The sequence below is a fragment of the Protopterus annectens genome, chromosome 2.part2, assembly GCF_019279795.1.
Source record: "Protopterus annectens isolate FY-2018-M chromosome 2.part2, PAN1.0, whole genome shotgun sequence".
NCBI lineage: Eukaryota > Metazoa > Chordata > Ceratodontiformes > Protopteridae > Protopterus > Protopterus annectens.
Genome location: NC_056730.1, coordinates 1,133,516,992 through 1,133,534,197, shown reverse-complemented (window position 1 = coordinate 1,133,534,197; position 17,206 = coordinate 1,133,516,992). Strand labels below are relative to the sequence as shown.

The following is a 17,206-nucleotide window of genomic DNA, read 5'->3' as shown; positions in this document are numbered from 1 at the left end:
TGACCCCACCCACTGCCCAGAAAACCACAGTGAAAAACTTCTCTAAAACAAATTTTACACTCCTCAAAACCGAGGTGGAATCCTTCAAAGCCCCCGGGCCTGTGGAAAATATGGCCCAGACCGCAGAATCCTTTATAAACGCATTCTATGAACACCTTCAGGAATGCATGGATCATGCAATCCCAAATAAAACCAAGACCCAATCCTCCAAAGGCAGATGTCCTGTCTGGTGGACCCCAGCCATAAACAAACTATACAATAGAAGGAGGAAGCTACTACATGATAGAGCAAAATCCCAAAAAGAGAAGGCATCTCTGATCAGTATTAGCAAAAAACTACTGGCACTCATAAAATCATCTAAGGCAAGCTTCGAGAGAAAAATTGCACAGGACACTAAGGATAATCACAAGGCTTTCTTTAGTTATGTTAGGGACCTGGGTGGGAGTTCCCAGATATGCTCAGAATTACTCCAAAATGACAAAAAATACACTGAACCTACAGACATTGCCAACATCCTAGCTGACAGGTTCAGCACAAACTCCCCCCCCCCTCCCCACCAAAAGGACAAATATCTGTCTCAGCAGAGTGCTGCCCCCCTGACATCTCAGATGCTCAGGTAAGAGCCACCCTCTCCAAAGCAAAAAACACAGCATCAATGGGACCAGATGGCATCCTGGGCTACGTCCTACATGAACTCCAAGAAGAGCTAAACCCAAACATAAAACTACTGTTCAATCTCAGCCTTACTACAGGATATTTACCCAAACAGTGGCGTACAGCAACAGTGGTCCCTCTCTGCAAAGGTGGTGCCTCAACGGATCCTGGAAACTATTGCCCCATAAGCCTGACTAGCTTGGTCTGCAAAGCTATGGAAAGGATCATCATGGACCTCATAAATAAAGATATTGGGGACCTACAGACACTGGATTCTACCCAGTTCGGCTTTGTTAATGGCAGATCCTGCCTCTTAAACCTAGTCGATTTCTTTGAAACAGTCACCAAGGCCATTGACGAGGGGAAGGTGGTCCACACAGCCTACCTGGACCTTGCAAAAGCCTTGGATACAATACCCCACTCGGGCATTATAGATAAGCTCACCAGCTTAAATATAAACCCCTATGTCACTAGATGGGTTGCAAACTGGCTCAAGGACAGAACCCACATGGTTAGAATTGCTGGAGCCATGTCAGACTCCAAACCAGTTACAAGTGGTGTCCCACAAGGCTCAGTCCTGGGACCTCTCTTGTTCGGTATATATTTCTCGGAGGTACAGGCCAACATGGAAGGACTGTGGCTGACCAAGTTCGCAGATAACTGCAAACTGGGCACCATAATCGACTCTCCAGCTGACACTAGCATCCTCCAAAAGGGCCTCATAGAAACAGACAACTGGTGCCAGAGCCATGGCCTCAAGCCAAATGCCAAAAGTGTATAGTCATCCCTTTGGCAAAACAAAGTGCCCACAAATTACCACATAGGTGGTAATCCATTAAGTACAGAAGAAGTAATTAGGGACCTGGGGACCCAAGTTGATAGCAATCTCTCATTTGACAACCACATGGCCAAAGTGGTTAGAAAAACATTTTATATAGCCCACCTAATCATGAAGGGATTCACATCTAAATCAGGGGAGATCATTGTGCCTCTTTACTCATCCCTCATCAGGCCCATAATTGAGTACAATGCCCCTTTTGGGATGTACCTTACCAGACACCTGCAGTAACTGGAAAGACCCCAAAAGTACCTAACCAAGAGGATCAAAGGGCTCAAACAGATGCCATATGCTGCCCGGTTAAAGAAACTCCAGCTCTACTCAGTGGCATACCGCCTGCTCAGAGGCGATCTGTGCCTGACATATAAAGCCATGTCCAACCCGGAATTAATGGACATGCTGCACCTCAGAAAATCCAAATCCCATTGAGCTACGCGCTCCAGAGACTTAAACCTCAGCACTGAAATAAATAGGACATGCTGGAGGGACAGATTCATAACCCAGAGGCTCCCTTCACTCTGGAATAAAATCCCAGTCCAGGTTAGGCAGAGTCCCTCATTGACTCTCTTCAAGAGGAATCTTGATGAGTGGATGGGAGATCGTAGGTTTACCCTGGGTATCACTTCTGTCTCACTGTTAGAGGCACAGTATACTAACCTCGAAAAAGGGCATAGCAAAATTAATTTAAAATGGGTGGTGAAAGCCAAACACACTCTGGCTAGGCTTATAAATGCCCTAGGGCAGATAGCCTAGTATGAACCTATGAACCTATGAACCTATAGGAAGAAGGACTACACCTCCCAGCATGCCCAAACAAAACATTGCACTTTAACATCGCATCATAAAGTATTATACATTTCTGTCACAATGTGCAGTAACGTAATGCAAAAATATGATATAGTTATAGTTATTTATTTTTTTTATTTATTTTATTTTACATTTGTTGACCAGGCTAGTCCAACTGGATACATGTCCATTTTCAGTAGAGGCCCGGGGAGATAAGCTGCAAATTATGCTAATAAAAACAGGACAGCAAAACTAAAAAATATTTAAATACATTGTTGATGGAGATTTTCATCAAAGAACTCAACTTTAAAGAAATTGACTACAGAGTTTAACAAAACAATACAGTACTATTTACATGGTAAAGGGTTTGACATTCATCATAAAGTAAGTTAGGAAAGAAGTAAGGATTGAAATGAACTATTACGGTTGTTTCATTAAATATAACACTAAGAAAATAAAAAAGTTTGCATATATACACTTAAACAAATATTACACTCAAAGTAAAAAGACAGTTGGTCTATATACAAGGTGGAACACTTGTGCTCACAGCAGGATGAGTGTTACAAAGTACATACTCAGTGATAGTTCCCTGAGAATACTAGACTAAATTGGGAGTAAGGGAAGGATTACTAATCCCACTTTATGAGTTTTGGGAGAGAGGTATACAGTAATGTTGTTTTATATATGCTTTATTAAATGATCAAGGAACATACTGATGGCAGTTTCAATAACTGCATGTAGCGCAGTATGTTTACTGCAAAACAGTTCTTCATCATAACACCCTGCTAATACAATCCATTGCCATTTTACATTCAAACAAGCAATTTCTCATTATTAGTTCACATTTCTTGTATGCTTGTTTTTTTATTATTACAGATCACTATTTATGGCATTCGCTGATACTGAAGTGCATTATTATTATTTGATCAAACAACATATATATATATATGTATATATATATATATATATATATATATATATATATATATATAAGTGTATTCATATACATCAAATACAACCATCATCAACATGCTAAACATTGAAATCTTTACATCCAAACCATGTTTGCTAACAAATAACTACACATGCACTGAGAGATACCCTTGGTGCATGCAGAAATGAAACAAACAAATAAATCATTGCTTCATGATCACAGAAACACAGGCTAAAGGATTATTCCCCAACCCTGAAAATTGTTTAGTCTCGGATACCTGTCAGCCAGCTGTTTAGCTGGTCATAAACAGTAAATCGAATACACATTTTACCAAAGGAGTGGAGCCCATGTATATGTTATTATCGAAAACCCCTTCGCCGAACTGTAAAAAGACAAGATGACTTTGCCAAAAACTGATTTTTTTCAAATGTTCACATCACCGGAGTTTTATTCCAGGAAAGGATACACTTGGCCAGGAGGTGAAAAGAAATAAGAAACACACGAGAGCATGTCAAATCCAACCAACTGGGGGGCACAGCTGCCCAACTAAATATACTAACTCTGCAATCACACTATAGTGGGGAAAAGGGCAGATTTTCCTATGGTGGCCAAGTGTCTCCTCTCCCAGAATAAAACTCCAGGGATGAGAACATTTGAAAAAAATCATTTTGGCAAAGTCGTCTTGTCTTTTTACAGTTCAGTGAAGTGGGTTTTCGATAATAACAGGTAGACATATATATATTCATATATATAGACATATAGATATAGATATACTGTCTATCTATCTGTCTATACATATATATATATATATATATATATATATATATATAGATATAGAGAGAGAGAGAGAGATGTATATCCATTTATCCATAAACTCATTTTTCCCATTTGTGCACATGGGGTTAGGGTGTCACATTAATAGTGACCATTATATAGAGCCAGTGTTTACACCACTTGAAGGCCTGCCAGGTTGCTCTTCCTTATCACACACACACAGACACACACACACACACACACACACACATACTTATGAGTGTCCAGTCCTGCATGTCTTTGGAAAGTGAAAGAAACTGGCCCACCTAAAGAAAACCTACACAAACAGAGTGATGACATGTAAACCCACCCAGATGGCAACCCAAGGGAGAATAAAAGCAGAGAATACACACACACACACACACACACACACACACATATATATATATATATATATATATATATATATATATATATATATATATATATATATATATATATATATATATATATATATATATATATATATATATATATATATATATATAGATCTATCCAAATCCATTATTACCAAAGTATGTTTAAAAAACAAAAAAAAAATTAAACTTACTTCTATGCAGGGCAAGCCCCTGTGCCCCCCACACCCCCCTACTTTAATACTCCCACTCTGAGGTTGCACTACAGTGGGGAAAAGTGAATTTTCCCTTATCCACACCATAGTATGACTGGCACAACAAGCATACTTATCCGAACTGCACTTTGGGATAAGTATGCTCGGTGATTTCTGCTTCAGTGGAAAGTGCATTCGGGGATCTGTACAGATCCCATATATATATACATGCATGCATGCAGATACACACACACACACACACACACACACACACACACACACACACACACACACACACACACACACACACACACACACACACACACACACACACACACACACACACAAGCACACAGTGGTGAGAAGTCTCTTTAATAAAATGTATTTCCATAGTAGCATTTCCCTAAAATCTACTGTTATAGGAAGTGTACTGAATGAACTGTTCTATATAGTAAGTATGCAAAAAAAAAATCATTATCTGCTTAGAATACTAAAACATTATACAACTAGTCCTGCAGTTTATCAGCAGCAGCTGGGAAACAGTGGATGCAGCTAAAATAGATACTTAAATGATTACACTTAGGTGCCCTTCTTGTCAGCTAAATATATCTAGATTGATTGTGTATCAAATAAAGTCACACACAATTAAGAACCTGGTCATGAAGGGTCTCTGGCTCTTTGTCAGTCCTGTTGAGGTTTCTCTTGAGTTCTTTAACCCTGATGTAAATGAAGAAGAATTCTAAATCCATGTCTTGTAGAGGCCTTGTTATTTTGCATGTTTATGTTTTCGCCATTGTTTTCAGTCCGCGGGTTGCACACATTTCTCACAACTCATATCACTGAGTATACACAAAAAGAGCTGAGATGGTGTAAATCTGTTTTCTGGACATGTGACTTCATGTCCCATACACCTACCTACAGTAAATGTATCATCAATAGTCCACTGACACTGCTGTACTGGTGTGAATGTACTGGGTTGGTGGGGCATGCCTGTGAAACTGCAGCATCAGATGTATTTTATAAACTACCTGTTAATGTGCATTTCTCCTCTTACTCACAGATGGCGTATATGGGTTACCTTATGCTGTTTAACTATATGGTACTGGTGAAGATGGAACGCTGGCCATCTGTGCAAGAGTGGTTTGTCATCTCCTACATTTTCACCCAGGGAATAGAAACGATGAGAGAGGTAATTCTTTTGATGCAGAATTCATAATCATAATACAGATTCATTCCATTGCCTTCCATTTTCTTGACTGAGTAACAAAGAGAGAGATTAGTCTGCTTAAGCATTCATTGGCACCATAGAAAGCATTATGAAGATGTGCTGTACTGTGGAACAAGGTATATACATACCCAAACTGTTTTGTGTAATGACAACTTAGAGTTAACAAAGTTTCTAGAAGGCAAAATATGTTATTTTTGTTTCAGAGTATATAGTTTCAAAATGTTATTTCAGAAGAATAAAAAAATATACATATTTTGTATTGCATACTAAATTATGTCTCCGTATCAAAAAGAAACATTTCTACATTTTCTTCAGTAAAAAATCTGTGTTCATTTGATCTGCATTGTGCTTATGTATGTGTGTTTTTATGTGTTATTATTCACATATATATGCCCAAGTCATTTTTCTGATGGGAACTGCCAAGCTAGCATTGAATGCTACAAGATCTCCTGCCTGCTGTCCCTAATGGCTAGAATAGCTTTGGCCAAAACTGCACTACTGTCCAAGCTCGGATATGGGCTCATTCTGACTTTCCACCTATAATATACTCAGATTTCAGATTACTGAAAATAAAACATGCAGATGTGCACTGCTGGCCAGCTCACACTCTCACTGTTGATCACTGTTACATAAACCTAGGTAGTTACCAGTTTCTGAAAGGTCATACTACCTAACTGGCACCGTTATGCACAGTACTGAAAGAAGGATACTGTTCCCCATTAAGAAAACTGCTCCCCATTAGGGATATCAGGCATACTCACTTCAAAAGTACCAAGAAGGTTTCACCACCCTGACTAGGCTCCCTTTTAAAACAACCATAGGTGAATGTGTTTTCTCCAAATTAGGTCTTGCATTACAGAAATAAAACTGCCTTCAGAAATAACATTTATTGAATCCCTAGTGGAGTACAAAAACAACTCTTATCTAAACATCTTCACAACTCTGCTAACACAAAGCAAACACTTTCCTGCTCTTAACCAGCCTTGGCTTTTCTTGAAAATATTTTTGACAAGTTAAATATAATGCATTTATTCCTGCTTGTTAAATAAATTTGTCTGTGGGTTGCTGATTGTCTAACATTTCTGAACTGATTTTGTAAAATCCCGTGCACTGCTATCATTTAGTGGTGGGAGGCTGGCAGAATGGTTAAGGTGCTTCCATTATGAACATAAGGTGCAGGGTTTGATTCTCGCATGGGATAATTGTCTAGGCTTAAAATGGGCCACAATGGCAGCTAACCTATGAACTATTTTTGCTTTGCTATTTGTTCTTCGCTTTATTTAAATAACCTTTGTATTGATATATTTTATTCTTTGTAATTGCTGCTCATTCTTCTACACAGATTGCATCTCCTTGATCCAGTCAAGGCTGAAAAGGTTCTTTGCGCCAGCCCACAAACCCAGTTAACAAATAATACATGTGCACTGTCTGGCCATCTGCCTGTCTATCTGCCTGTCTGTCTGTCTATCTAGCTAACAATCTAGTTATTTACTTGTCTCTATATCTGTAGGGCATTAGACTGGAGGATCCAAACAGAAAACAAACCTTTATAAAGGGTGTTGCATCATGATAGGCAGTTATCCCACTTTTCTTTCTTTAATTCTTTCATCTCAGAGCACAGTACTGCTGTCACCATATAAGAGAAGTCCTTTCTCTTTATGGAAAGCTTACAGGTTTTTTATGTATGTATATGTACATACATGCATACATAGCATACGTTCTGTTCTCCCAGCCATCTTTATCATAGGCTAGGTTGAAATCTCTATGCCAATGGCGCAGGCTGAATCAAAGGTTTTTAACCATCCGGATGGGAATGAATAAAGTAATCAGTCAAGCAGCGTGAGAGGGAAGGAATGAGACAGGATGGTCAAGACAGACCTCTGCAACATGTGAGTCTGTGTGATCCTTAAAACTATAAGGGCATTAGTAAAACTCAGTCAATCATGAAATAAAGTTATTAACCAAGCAAGCTGTAAAACAATTACGTATGGGTAGGGTATTTACATATGGTTGAATGTACTGTTTTTGGTGAAAAATCGAGTCACTAGCAACCTACTAAGACTGAAATGAAATAAAAATGGTAAGGTGGTAACAAGATGCTATAGGCAATACAACTGAGTAATGTTTGCGAATGTTTAAGAGACTAACACAATTACTGAGTTCTATAAACATTTTTTAAAAACATGTCAAATGTTTGATATGTAAAAACAGCAATACTGATAACAGTATAAAATATAGCACTGCAGCTACATATGGATAGGGAACAAGGGAGGAACAAACCACACAGATGAAATCAGGAAATTGTTCATGACCTGTTAAATAAACAAATATGAAGGAAAAAGTATTTTGTGCACACTAAGACTGGCATGTACAAGGTAGAAGAAATTATTGTTTTAAGTAATAAATCAAGACTGGGTGTGGGTAATGAAAGATTTACCCATTGTTTACATGGTTTGATCATGATGGCAAAGCTTGAGTGATCACATAAACCCAGAGATGAGTAAATCCAGTATAGATTCATAGACTGTTACTATGCTAATGACCCAAGGGGTCTTTCTAAGCCTGGCCAAGTTTTCTTAGAAGAATAATGATGTCCTGCATCCAAATAGGTCATTGAGGACCAGGCATTTATAAGCTACCTCTGTCCATAAGGGACGTAGGTGCCAGGCTCGTTGTATTATCTACACATAGGAGAAGATTATTGATATTTATACATAGCCACTATCAAAAAAAAAAAAAAGAAATTGGTTATCTTTTTAAAGCTTTCTAATGTGTGGCATGAGCTTGGGACATGTATATGCTAAGATTCAAGAGTGAATATATTCTGTTCTTTATGTGAGGATACTTGCAGTCTCCTTTTTTCCCAATGGTGAGTTTGAATTATTTCTTAAAAGATTATGTGAATTCATTTTATATTTCAGTTGTTATGTTTGTCTTCGGGGATGGTGAAAGTTTTTCTTCCATCCAGTTGAAAGTTGCATTTTTTTCCTCCAGTTAGTTGCATACAGAATATGGCAGACATGTTTTTTGAAAAGCTACAGATGGCAAAATGTATTAAGACTGAATTTACAGTGGGCATGCTGATTACTGTGTCTTGTCACCATGCACATTTTTAAATATTAATGGCTTTCCATTCTGCAGTTATTAGTGTTCAGTCACTGTGGAGACAATAGTGGCGGGTAGAAAAAAGACAAGATTCAGAATGGTGTTTGTTTCTAAAAATGATTATTCTTAACCAAGTGTGCTGAAGCAGAAATAAACTTTGTCAAAGGGAACTGTATTTGGTTATACTGGTAGTATAAAGAGGAGTGCAGTAATGTGTTTTTAAATATATGTACTTATGAACAGTTATTTTTGAATGAGGTTATAGCTTTCATTCAAACATTAGAAAGAAACAATACAACCAGTAAGGCTGGGCCACCTAGATTAAAAGTTTATCTTCATTCTGATTACCTGTCTCAGGATGCTGTGCCTGAACAGAAAAATATCAACAGGTACACAGTATCGGAGAATATTTTGCAGCCCTTTTTTATTATCTCTCTGGCAGCATGGATAAAATGTTCCTTTATGTAGAAATAAACAATGCCTTTCATAGCAGATAATGATAGATTTGGTGTATTTTGATATTACTTCCTATGTTTCTTGTATTGAAAGTTGAATTTTGAATTCATACATCCTTCATTTGTAAGGTCTGTGACACACCTTATTTAGGGAATTGCAGTACAGCCTATACAGATAAGGTGGTGAGTTGTTCCTACCCCAAAGCCATGTCATAGCTTGCCTTTTACTTCTCTTTGGCCAGTCTTAGTTTTATCAATTAGCTGAAGTACAGAAAGGAGATGACTGTACTGTGCTCACAGTGAATTTTAAATACTCACACTGATTCCACACCAACAGAACCAAATGTCTTTAGAAAACAGATGAGATACTTGATCCATTTAGGCTATACCTGTCAACCTCTAAGTGAAAGAACTCTGGACAAAGCAAAAAATAACGAGGAAGCAAAAGCCCAAAATCAGGGACATGTTCTTACAAACTTAGAAAGTTATTAGAATAACAGTTTTTGCTGCTTTAGCATACATTTTCTGAAAGATATGAAGTCTGAAACTCAAATGTATGTCATTATTTAGTGAGTTCTTTAACTATCTGCCAGATAACCACAAAATTAATAAGGAACAAACCAAAAATATGAACAAAAATCTGGACTTTATGCAACAATCTGGAGAGTTGAGAGTAGGTATGATTTTGGCACTTGGATCCGTCTGACCATTTGCATTTTGGCTGGGCAGTTGTTGCTTGGTGACTCAAGCCGAGACAGTCAGAGTAGTCCATTCCCATACTTTTAGAACACTAACGTCTTCTGCAACTAAATTTTCGGCTTTCTTCTTTGACAGCTTGCTTGCAACAGTCTCAGTATATGTGCTTTTGAAACATTTCTATAGATCATGCTAACCTGTGGTTCCCACTTGACAGTATTATGTTTAATAGACTTCTCTCCTCAGTGAGTACTCCTTTTATCATTATATATAAACAAATAATTGCTCAACTCAAACAAAAAAAAAGAAATAAAAAAACTGCTCCCCTAAAACTTTGGTTCTTGGCCTTCCAAAAGCTTCCAGTATGAATTGTTGAGTTCTAATATGACAAGGTTCCAGCCTGCTGAAATTGACTTATTGAAACTCAACCTGATGAAAAACTAACTCCCCTGTAAGTGGTCAAGAATATACAATCAGCATAGTCACACAAACAAGAGGAAAGGGTAAAATTCCTAAAATAAAGGAATTGCTGACTACAGATGCATACTTGAAAACTGCACTTGCAATTGCTTTCTATGGAAAACTGGTCAGGACGTTCAACACCAGGGAGTTGAATCTGGTGCACATTGGAATATAGGGATAATACTAGGACAGCGACCATGGAAAACTTAAGGTCTAGCCATATACACCTTTAAGTTAATACCCTTGAATGTTCCTGCCAACCTTTACAAGCACTTATTAGTGCTCACCTCCTAAATCATGTAGGCTGTATATTATAACCTGGGGTAAATTTGTGCTTTTCCCATCAAGACTTACAAGTTGCTTAAGTATTAATTTATGTGACCTGTAATGGTAACTTATTCCATAGGTTGTGGGAGTACGTTTCATTACAAACCTATTCCTTCAATGAGTTGCATTTATTGGATTTAAGTCCTAGTGTGATTGTTTATTGAGCTGTTGATTTTGCAACAAAGTAAGAGGATAAGAGCTCAAAAGGGAAGACATAAGTCACCTTTAAGCAGCCACAGCTTACTGAGCATCAGAAGAACCACAATAACCTATTGTGATGGTTGAACAATTTAATACCTTTAATATTCTTTGTTAGAAATCATTGGGGCCTTTCCAGTTTAGTGATATGCTCAGGTCTGTATGTATTAAAGGGGGTATTGTACTAGATAATTGGTCTGACTGGAAGGAGGGGGTGCAACTTACAACATACGGGTTAGGAGCAGCTTTGTTGCCAAACACTTCTGTGCTGAACTTTTTTACATTTAGCTTGAGACAGTCTTCAGTATACCAAGTATGTACATATTCTAGCCCTTTCTGGAGTTGTTTAATATCACTGAATGAACAAACAAAATAGTAATCAGCTTGCAGTCATTAGCGAACTTTGTCAACCACACCTCTGGGATATTGGTTTGGATGTCTGCAAAATAAATACTAAAGTAGAAGACCCAGCAATGATCCCTGTGTTATCCCACTAGTTATAAATTTACATACAGAGAGGGTACCACAGCTTTCATAACTTGGAATCTGCTGAATTGCCAATTTGCAGTCCAGTGCACAACTTAACTTGTAACATTATACTCTGTGCAGTTAGATGAAATAAAAAATATGTTAAGCAGTACATCTATGCTGTCTTCTGACTGTCATTATTAACTTGAACATCTCCATCAACTTGCATGGGGAAAAAATAGACACATTAAGAGGTAGTGGCAGAAACAAAGGCAGTGAGAAACATCAGCAGAAGAAAATGCAGTTTGAACTGCTGTCCACAAGATGGCGAATTTGCCTCCCATGCCTTCCATGCATGCGTAAATATATAAATGTATACAGATGAGTTCTTTAGCTCTTTCTGTCTCTCGCTCCCCCTCCCTCTATACATACACACACACACACACACACACACACACACACACACACACACACACACACACACACACACACACACACATGCCCACATATATATAAATACACATAGAGGAAGAGAGATGTAGAGAGAGGGAGAAAGGAGCAGGCACATGCAGCAGACACTGTTTTTTGTGAAGTAGTCTTGTGTGCACATTGCATGAAGCTCGAAGAAAGATGCATAGTCTTGTCAGTAGTAATGTATATTGCTGTTACTGCAGCCATGTGTTAGAAGGTGTTCTCAATGTTTGTTTCAGCAAAATCACTAATTAAAGCAAGCAGAGTGCTGTCAGTGGATATGAATGAAGCAGAGTAATGCATCATATTCCACATTGTACTCCAGAGAGATTTTAATGGCATTAGTGTCATTATTTATCTGTGTAATATTATGATATAAGCTGGCTCATTGCTTGCTCAACACCAGGCTAAACTATATCCCTAAATGTGGACAAATACCTATTCATACATACATATCCTTACTGTCCCTTCTTCACTCACTTCCTTACTTCAATTTCTCTCCTCCGGCTGTCTTTCTATATATACCATAAGGCTGCTTTTCTCACACTTCACATTACAATTCCTGTTTGTATTATACTAACTCACCTTTAATTTCTCTGTAAACTGGCTAAAATTTGTCAAACTATTAAATCATAGCCATATAACTTGTATTTGTTCTTAATCAATGTTTTCATATTATGTCTAACTTTAATACTATGTCTTCTTCTACCCCATCACCTCTTACCACACCCAGAGAAATACATACAATCATACCCTACCCATCATTATGATGGAACAGGTCCTTACTCCACTTGCAAAAGCCAAAAACACAGCCTCCATGGGTCCTGACAACATTCCAGGATACTTCTTAAATATCTTAAAACAGAATCTATCAGGGCCACTAGAAACCTTCTTTAACCACAGCCTCTGTACAGGCTTTGACCCAGAAGAATGGAGGACTACAACTGTTGTCCCTTTGCACAAGGGGGGCAGGGAACTAGAGACCCATAAGCTTGACCACTCTTATCTGCAAGGCCATGCAGAGAATTATCATGGACCTGATCAATAACAACATAGGAACTGGACTGGACCCAGTTTGACTTTGTCAAAGTGAGGTCTTGCCTGCTCAATCTGAAGTCACCAGGGCCATGGATGAGAGTAAAACAGTACACATCACTTATCTAGACCTGGCTAAAGCTTTCGACAGAATCCCGCACTCAGAGATCATAGATACACTTATTTAGTTAGGCATAAACCCATACATTGTCAGATGGATAGCCATTGGGCTCGCTGACAGGATGCATGTTGTCCATATAGGTTAATCCATTTCCGCTAAGAAACATGTTAAAAGCAGTGCCCCACAGGGCTCAGTGTTGGGACCCCTCCTGTTTAGTATATACTTCTCTGAAGTGAATGCCAATGTTGGGGGCCTCTGTCATACCAAGTTCACTGACGATTGTAAGCTGGGAACAATCACTGAATCCCCAAACAATGCTGACATACTACAAACTGGCCTAAAAATGTCAAAAGACTGGTGCCAAAACCATCGTCTAAGATGAAATGCTAAAACATACGTAATCAAACCCCTTGGTAAATCAGCTATCCCTACAAATAATGTTATTGATAGTACACCCCTAAAAGTGGACCCAGAGATGTGGGACCTAGGAACACAGATCGATAGTAATCTAAACTTTGACCACCAGGTAGCTATAATAGTGAGGAAATCCTTCTGTGTATCTCAACTTATAATTAAAGACATGGCATCAAGTTCAAAGGAAATCATAGTGCCATTGTACTCATCCCTCATCAGGCTCATAATTGAGTCTAAAAAATACATAATGTAAGACGCACTTCTTATGCAGACCAACTAAAATTACTCCATTTCATATTGTTTATTGAGAGGGACTTATGCCAGACCTAGAAGACATTCTCTGATCCAGCCCTGATAAAAATGTTGCATATTCACAAGAAAAATTTTGCAAGGGCTACATGTTCCATGGATATGAACCTTATTTGTGACTCTAACAGAACTTGCTAGAGAGACACATTCCTATCTCAAAGGCTACATTGCCTATGGAATAAACTTCCTGTCTTCATAAAACAAAGCCTGTCCTTCACTCTCTTTGTTTAAAAAGAATTTGGATAAATGGATGGGAAGCAGTAAATTCACTCTTGGGATACTGCCCATGTCCCTTATGAACACAGGCAGTCTGTAAAATGACTCAGGGCTCCAACACTGAAAGACCCACTGCCCTGATACCACCCCATCCTATATCTGGGAAATTAAGATATAATGTTTTCATATCCTGGGTATTATTGGCAAGGTTTGCAAAGGCACTTGTGCCATTAGCCTAGTAATCACATATGAAACTATGAACTTATACTTTGGTATAATTAAGTCTATATGATTTTTGTATTATTTTTAAAGACTGTAAAATTATTATTTTTAAAATGTTTTGCAGTATTTTGAATCTTTTCTCCCTAGGCCTCTGCTGAAAATGGGCTTCTACTCAGTCAGACTTTCCCGGTAATCACATGTCAATCAATCAATCAATAAATAAATAAATAAATTATTATTATTATTATTATTATTATTATTAATTAGTTGGTACATTCTGTTTCCGCTTTCAGTAGAACCTGTGTTATATTACTAATTATTATGAAATAGTTGTTGCCTTATGTGACTACTTTACACCACAACTTTGAATCAACTGTTTTCAATTAAATTATGTTTTTTTTTTCAAAATCCTGTATAGGTATGTGTACCATAAATCAAGAAATACAGCATAAAGCAAACAAAATCTGGAATTAAAATGCTTGTATTGCCTCCAGTTTGAAAGTGTTTAACTATAAAGTATAGTTTAATTTGATATAAATTATGAACAACCACAATTCTGCATGTCTAAACTAAGCACATTATATATTTTTATATTTTCAGAAAACTTATAAATGCATACTTTTATTTTATTAAATTTCATACAAGCAATTTATTTATCATGTACTGTGAGTATTCCTTTGTAAAAACACTGTGTTAGAATTCCAAGATGGTGGACGTCCTGTAAAAACTCTTTCCATGAGGCTTCTATCTAACTAAAATATTTTTGGGCTTTTAACCATCCATCTACAACCAAAAGCTAGATTCTAGCTGCTCTCACCTCTGCAATATGTCTACATTGATTTTGAGGTTTCCTGGATATATTTTGTGAGTGTATATTCTATTACTAAATGTCAAGCATTCCAGAGAGCTACTTTCACATGTATACTCTAGGCCTGAATAGGCACAACACAAGTTGGAGGTGATTATAAACTGTTACTACTGCCAAAATATGTCAAAGGAATCCGAAATCATGGAGACACAAACCAGCAAAACTAAACTGCCTGCAGTAGTTTCCCCTGAGAAAGAAACCCTTTCTAAAAGGCAGAAAAGTAAACAGATAGATACTTCAAAATCCAGTGCTAAACAGAAGCTGGAGGCCAACATCAACATGGAAGATCTTAAGGAAGCCTTGTTACCATTACAGCTGGCCGTTTGTTCTCTGAACATCTTTCCGGCTTTGGCAATAAACTGAATCAGGCTATAGAACGTATGGAACAAACTGAACAAACCACCAAAAATAATGAGATGCAGATTGAGTTACTAAAAGAAGATTTAAGCACCAAAAATACCACTCTAACTGAAATCCAACAAAAAATCCTTGCTTTAAAAGCCAGGAGCAGAAGAAACAATATTATAGTAAGAGGTCTACCTGAATCATATGCCACCAACCACCTGATTGAGACAGTGCTTCAGTTGTTTAATTTTATATTAAAACCTGGTGCACATGACAACAACATTATAATTGAGAGAGCTCATTGTGCTTTACACACTAAACAACTGTCAAATGCTCCGAGACAAATCTACGTTAAACTGCTGAATTTTCAAGATGTTCAGAGAATTCTATTGGCAGCTAGAAAACAAAAATTAATTTCCTGGAATGGCCATAAAATAACTGTATCGCAGAATCTCCCAGTAGCCATTAAAGAAAAGTGCCAAAAACTCTCCCCTTTTTGCGCTGATCTCATCAAAAGAAATATTAAATTCCAAATGCGGTATCCAAATACCCTAAGTTTTACATGTAATGATAGTAAATATACTGCAGACTCATCTAAAGATGCCAAAGTCATTTTTCTGAAATGTTTTGGAAAAGCTCCTGAAGCTTAACTCTCTCGCAAAAAAGAAAATGCTTTGTTTTCCCCATTGGAGGTTGTCGCTGACCTCATATGCTATTTCTGTTGCTATAAAATCCCTTTTTATAAAATACTAAAGTTTTAACGCTTTTAATTTTATAAAAGTGTAAACCTCATCTAACGGACCCGGAAGTGCACATCAGACAGGAAGTATCCCCTCTAGGAAAGTATCTTCTGGTTTCCATTGAATGGTAGGATGGATTTTGAGATAAAACTGTGCGCTTCCACCCATACGTCTTCTTATGGACTGAAATAAATGCTCAAATGGCTGTGTTCATGATCAAAATGAGATAACCCAATTCCAAATGGCCAAATCAAGATTGCGGATGGTCTGGATCTAAAGGTTGTAGCCTACACAGATGCAGGTTTAAGCTGTAGCTTTGGATTGAGCAATGTGAGTTTCTTTTTTCATCTTTTCAACAACTGGATGGTACTTTGGTAGTGAACCCACCCCGTTTTTAAGGAACTATAATGGCTATTTAAGTAAATGACTGTCAAGAGGTATACATAAGGGCAATAGTACATACTATGTCAAGCTTAATTATGGGAGCAGGTAGAAAATTTCATGTACTGTCTGTTGCCAAAAATAAGAAAAATATATAACTACTTAAACTGCATAAACAGCACAAAATGAAGACAGTACCCCTGCATGTAAAGACTTTTTCTCAGTTTACAATGTTCCTCTTATATATATATATATATATATATATATATATATATATATATATATATATATATATATATATATATATATATATATATATATATATACATATATATATATATACATATAGATATATAATATTACGGATGTTGCTTAAATTTTCACAAAAGGCTCTAGCAATGTTGTTTGTGGGATACATTAGCAACTAAGTAAACATACTCAACTGGGTTGCAGCTTGCGATCTAGCTCCATGAATTGTAACATAAGCCTTCAGTAGTACTGCAGCCTTCTTGTAAGTTATAATCATATTTTGTTTTCAAGGTAAGGGCTCCCGGTTTGTCATACATGCAT

The 17,206-nt window shown here is 37.4% G+C and overlaps 1 protein-coding gene across 6 annotated transcripts in view; it reads left to right on the top strand.

Moving 5' to 3' along the window:
* Positions 1-17,206, top strand: part of TRPM3 (transient receptor potential cation channel subfamily M member 3) — a 2,946,644-nt gene that overhangs the window by 2,679,112 nt on the left and 250,326 nt on the right. For all 6 annotated transcript variants that reach the window (XM_044064372.1, XM_044064373.1, XM_044064374.1 and 3 more), the window contains one exon: positions 5,636-5,764. In XM_044064372.1, coding sequence (XP_043920307.1) covers positions 5,636-5,764 — 129 coding nt within the window. The remainder of the gene's footprint in view (positions 1-5,635; positions 5,765-17,206) is intronic.